Raw genomic sequence first — 5,312 nt, 5'->3', positions numbered from 1 at the left:
GCGAGGGCGAGGGCGAGGAGGGTTCTGACCGGAACGGGCGACTCTCTTTTCTTTTCCTCCTACCCCAGGCTCATCCCTGCAGCCCCAGGAGCTGCCCAGAACCTTCATGCTAGCTCTGCTCAGCCTCACAGGACAGTAAGGTTTTCCGCCAGCACTGGACTTCCCCATAGCTCGCTTGGGTGCCCAAGGTAAAGTTCTGGACTCTTCCACAAACTCCTCAAGCATACAGAAGGTGATTTTCTGGGGACCCTGACTGTTAAAAATCACATTGGGTTAAAATATCCCCCAATACACACTTACTGACTCCCATTTCCCCCAGCTCCTTCCCCGCCCCCGCCCCCCGCATATCCATGACGCAAACATTTTCTCAAGAGCCATCTAGATCTATCAGAGAAGGCCTCTTGAAGAGAGCCTGTGTAGGCTGGAATCTCAGTCTTTCCTCCACTGAATGGTTATCAATATTTTGGATAAGGGTTTGAAGTCTGGTCATCTGTTACTCCTCCAGGTCCTCGGACTGATTCAAAGGCATGTCCCTACTGGGTTTTAATCTAACCAGGTGAGGGGAGGGGAGGAGGGTCTTTTAAATATAAAGAGAATTGGGTGCCCAATTCCAGCAGCTGGCTGGATCCGGGGTCTTGACCTCCTCCCCCGCAAACAGCTTCCCTCCCTTTGAGGTGAGAAAGGTCAATCTAAATACAGGAAATTGCAGCCCAGTGTCGAACACAGGGAAACCGTCCACATTTGCATCAGTTTAAGTTAATCACCTCACTAGAAAGGGCGTGAGCTAACACAGGAAAGAACTTGCTGAAAAATAGTAAGTCTTTGGGTTAAAATTCTCCGGTGTCCTTGGCCGTTCAAGGTAAGGTAATCTCTGGTCTTCTTATATATCTTTTGCCCTTAATTCTTTTGGTCTCAGAATTCAGTTAAATACAATGTAATGTCTAAAACCAAGAAGCGTGTTGAAATCGCTGTTCTAAGAGACATGGACTTGGCTTTTGAGAGGGGTCTAAACACCCACTAGAAGCCTCTGGTGGGGCAAGTGTCTGAAAAAGGAAGAGGCTGACCCAGGGAGGCAGTGTCTCTCGGTCTTCTGTTGAGAGAACACGCGCGGTCGGCTGCACTTCTGAACTCTCTGGAGCTTGGCTTTTAACAGAATTGCCTCGACCTTGAAAGTGTTTCTTTGTTACTTTTCAACTGAGGAATTCGTGTTGCATCGTAGTCTGTGACTGAGGGTGTTATGGGCCAGAGCACAAATGTTTTGTGTTTGGTTTAAAAAAACAATTTTTTTTTAAAGGCCGGGAAGGAAAAAAATCATTCAGGGATGGTCCTGGTTCCCAGTCAGAAAGGTGAGAGGCTCTGGTGAGAGGCTCTGAAAACGGTTCCCACTCTGCCCTTTAACTTCCATGCCCTCCCTCCTGACTGCTCCAGAGCAGACGATTCAATTGACTCCTTTTGTATCCGGTTTTATTGCTCCGGACCCCTAGGGTCTCGATTTGCTTTCAGAAGAAACGTGCCCCTCTGAGCCGCTCTCCAAGGCGGTCCCTCCAGCGTCCCCATTTCTGTCTCCGGGCGGGGAAAGGGAGGGGAGGCGAGGCGAGGCCGGCCGCGGAGCACCGGATACCGGAGTCAGGATCCCGAGCAGCGCCCCGCAGGCGCGCGCCCCTCGACCCCGAGCCGCGCCTGGAACGCCTTGCGAGCTGCATCGCTTCGCCTTCCAACCCCAGCGGCACACACGGTGCCAACTTGACCAGAGTCCTGGAAAGGTCCGGCGGCGAGACAAAAGCCGGGAATAGAACCCTCCCCGCCGGAGGCCCGCGCTCTCCGGGTATGGGGGTGGCGAAACGCACCGCCTGGACTGCCCAGTTTTTGCGCCGACCCCCAAGGAGCAGCGAGCTCCGCCCGCGATCAGCTCCCGCCGTCTGGGCCGCGGACGCGCCCTCAGGAACTTTTGTGGCTGCGCGGAGGCGCCCCGCGGAAGGGCCTGGCTCTGGGCAGCGCGCGCAGGCGGGCGCCAGGGGCCGCAGGTGCCCCTGGAGCCGCGCGTCCGGCAGGTACTCGGCCGAGGAGCGGGCGGGGAGAGGCGGGTGGAGCCCCGGGCCGCGCGGGCCCCGCCTCCCCTCCGCCCCGGGAGCTCCCACCGGGCGGAAAGCCTCCCCGGCCCCCTCCCCGCCGGCACCCCGCACTCGGTGATTGGCTGGCGCCGCGGGTCCCTGGCACGCGCCTGTGGATGTAGTTATAAGAATCCTCGCGTGCCAGTCCTCAGCTCCAGCCAGTCGGCACAGCCCTCCCCAGCGCCGCGCGGGCGTCGGCCAGAGCGCAGCGGCCGCGGGCTCCCCAGGGAGGCCGGGGGCAGGAAGCGGGCGGGCAGTCTTCGCCGCCTCCCGCGCCTGACCGGGAGGGTGGGGCTGCCAGACAAGCCCGAACTGCCGCAGCAAACTTCTGAGAACACCCTCACCCCAGGCCAGCAGTCCCCCGGGCCCTCGGCGGCGCAGAGCATGGACGCGGTGCTGCTAGAGCACTTCCCCGGGGGCCTGGACGCCTTCCCGTCCCCTTACTTTGACGAGGAGGACTTCTTCACCGACCAGTCTTCTCGGGACCCTCTGGAGGACGGCGATGAGCTGCTGGCCGACGAGCAGGCCGAGGTGGAGTTCCTCAGCCACCAGCTGCACGAATACTGCTACCGCGACGGGGCGTGCCTGCTGCTGCAGTCCGCGCCCTCGGTGGCTCCGCACGCGCTCGCCCCGCCGCCCTCGGGGGGCCCCGGCGAGCCGGAGGACGGTGGTGGCGGCTACTGCTGCGAGGCGGGGGCGCCCCCCGGCGGCTTCCCCTACTCGCCCGGCTCGCCGCCCTCGTGCCTCGCCTACCCGTGCGCCGGGCCGGCCGTGCTGTCCCCCGGAGCGCGGCTGCGCGGCCTGAGCGGGGTGGCGGCGGCGGCGGCGGCGCGGCGGCGGCGGCGGGTGCGCTCTGAGGCCGAGTTGCAGCAGCTGCGGCAGGCGGCCAACGTGCGCGAGCGGCGGCGCATGCAGTCCATCAACGACGCCTTCGAGGGGCTGCGCTCGCACATCCCCACGCTGCCCTACGAGAAGCGCCTCTCCAAGGTGGACACGCTGCGCCTGGCCATCGGCTACATCAACTTCCTCAGCGAACTCGTGCAGGCCGACTTGCCCTTGCGCGGCGGCGGCGCGGGCGGTGGCGGGGGACCAGGCGGCGGCGGGCGCCTGGGCGGGGACAGCCCGGGCAGCCAGGTCCAGAAGGTCATCATCTGCCATCGGGGCACCCGTAAGTGCGTCCGCCTCCCAGCTGGGGGAGACGGGGACGGGCACGGGAAGGTCCCGGAGGGGCTGGGTGAACAGACCGACCAGCCGACTGACCGACAGACGGACGGACGGGCCGTGGGCACCGGACACCTTGAGCGCGAGCTGGCGTTTCTGAGGTTTTCTTCCGCCACTTTGACCATGGCTCGGAGGGTGCGCGTCCCCGACAGACTTGCATCTTCTGGGATTGCGGGGTGGAGGCGCTGGGGGCTTGAGGGGTGGAGGCAGAGGGTCGTTTTAATGGAACCTAAGACGCCTGTCTGTCCAGGCGCCCAAGAGGGGATCCTAACGGACTGGAGGGCACCGTTGGGAACAGAGTTGGACATTCACAGTCTGTTTTCTCTTCTCACCCCCTCAGGGTCCCCCTCCCCCAGCGACCCGGATTATGGCCTCCCTCCCCTCGCAGGACACTCTCTCTCTTGGACTGATGAAAAACAACTCAAAGAACAAAATATTATCCGAACAGCCAAAGTGTGGACCCCAGAGGATCCCAGAAAACTCAACAGCAAATCTTCCTTCAACAACATAGAAAACGAACCGCCCTTTGATTTTGTGTCCTGAGATGTCCCAGACCCGCCTGAGGATCTGATTATGTCTCTGTGTATATTGTACATGTAAATATCTATAACGTAAATGTAATTTAAGAATCACATTTTTCTAATGGCAATCAACTGTTTGTTATTTATCTATTTATTACCCTGTCGAGTTAATGAAATAGATGATCTCTTTTAAAATATATAATTTATATAATTTATCCTGATTTTCTAAAAATATGCAATAGTCTATGATTCCACCCAGCACCCTTGGCAGAACTCTGCGTTGTTGGAAGAACTCTGGCCAGAAAACTTCATGCTAATTTATTGCCAGATATGGTTTATTTCTAAGCAAGGTTAATAAATGCTATTTACACCTTTTTCTAAAAGTTATTTGTTTAATACATGATGGGGTGTTATTAACTTAGTTAAGAAAAAAAACAAACTGAACCAGAGACTCAAACGTAGCTTTTAGTTTTAGCTGAAAGGAATTGGGTTAGAGGGTTAGGCCTCAGTTCTCTCAGAGGCTCTTCATCTGCATCGCCAGCGCTAAATAGGTAAATATTTCGCCTGTATTTTTAGCCTACCATCCAAACACCCTATGAGGCAAAGAGGTCATAGACTATTTATTGTTCTCGTTTTTCAGACGGGAAAGCTAAGGCTGGGAGACGATGTTTGACTTACCCAAGGTCACCGGCACCCTGCCTAATCATAGTGTAGAAAGTGTGTCCAGTGGCAACAGGGGGTTAGTTTCTGGGTTAGCCAAGGGAAGGGGCCTTTCTGCTTCCATGGGCTGGGGAGAAAGACTTGGTGTTGAGCTGCCCTGTGACCCATCCCTTCTGCAGTTACAGCCTCAGGTACGTGGAACTCCGATGGGGAAGACGACCATGCTGAGGCCGGAGACCCTGTCGGATGCTTCCCAGCAAAACCCAGGGTCTTTTAGGTAAGGCGAGAAGGAGGGCGCCCTCTCTGCCACTTCTGCAACTGCGTTATTTCTGAAATTCACTTGGTTTCGTCTCCAGAATCTAGTCCTCTTAAGGCAAGCAGCGTGGGGAGAAGGCGAGCCTCGGGCGGAGGGCGCAGGGTCGCCCCCTAGCGAAGGGGAGAGGCGTAAGGGCGCGGCCGGGAGAGCCCCGGAAGCTGGGGCTCGGGCTCGTCTCCGCCGCCGCTACCCGGGGCCTCCCTGGCCCTCGGGGCGCCCTCAGCTGGCGGCGGGAGTCGGGGCGCACGGCTTTGAGCGCGGGGTTCCGTGCACGCTCGGACGGCATGGGCGCGGAGGGGGAGGCACCGAGCAGGGCCTCGCGCGCCCGGCGCGCACCTCCTGGCTGATCTGCAGACCCCGTGCCCCGCAGGCCCTGCGGAGGCGGCGTGTCGCTCCCCTCCAGGCAGCGGCCTGGTCAGCCAAGGTACGATCGCCCCGGTACCCACGGCCCTGCCGAAGGACAATATGTCGGCAGCATGCTAA

At 59.0% G+C, this 5,312-nt stretch overlaps 1 protein-coding gene across 1 annotated transcript; it reads left to right on the top strand.

The window, feature by feature from the left end:
- Positions 1-2,495: 2,495 nt before the first annotated feature.
- Positions 2,496-3,875, top strand: PTF1A (pancreas associated transcription factor 1a). Its single transcript, XM_036841598.1, has 2 exons — positions 2,496-3,279; positions 3,673-3,875. The coding sequence occupies exons 1-2, from the start codon at positions 2,496-2,498 to the stop codon at positions 3,873-3,875; spliced, it is 987 nt and encodes a 328-aa protein (XP_036697493.1).
- The last annotated feature ends 1,437 nt before the right edge of the window (positions 3,876-5,312 follow it).

Source organism: Balaenoptera musculus, chromosome 2 (assembly GCF_009873245.2).
Source record: "Balaenoptera musculus isolate JJ_BM4_2016_0621 chromosome 2, mBalMus1.pri.v3, whole genome shotgun sequence".
Taxonomy (NCBI): Eukaryota; Metazoa; Chordata; class Mammalia; order Artiodactyla; family Balaenopteridae; genus Balaenoptera; species Balaenoptera musculus.
The sequence above is the reverse complement of the archived record's forward strand: the minus strand, read 5'-3'. Positions and strand labels throughout refer to the sequence as shown.

Coding starts and splice junctions, on each gene's coding strand:
- PTF1A (XM_036841598.1), top strand. CDS start 2,496: ATGGACGCGGTGCTGCTAGAGCACTTCCCCGGGGGCCTGGACGCCTTC. Junction 3,280..3,672: donor CATCTGCCATCGGGGCACCC/GTAAGTGCGTCC, acceptor TCACCCCCTCAG/GGTCCCCCTCCCCCAGCGAC.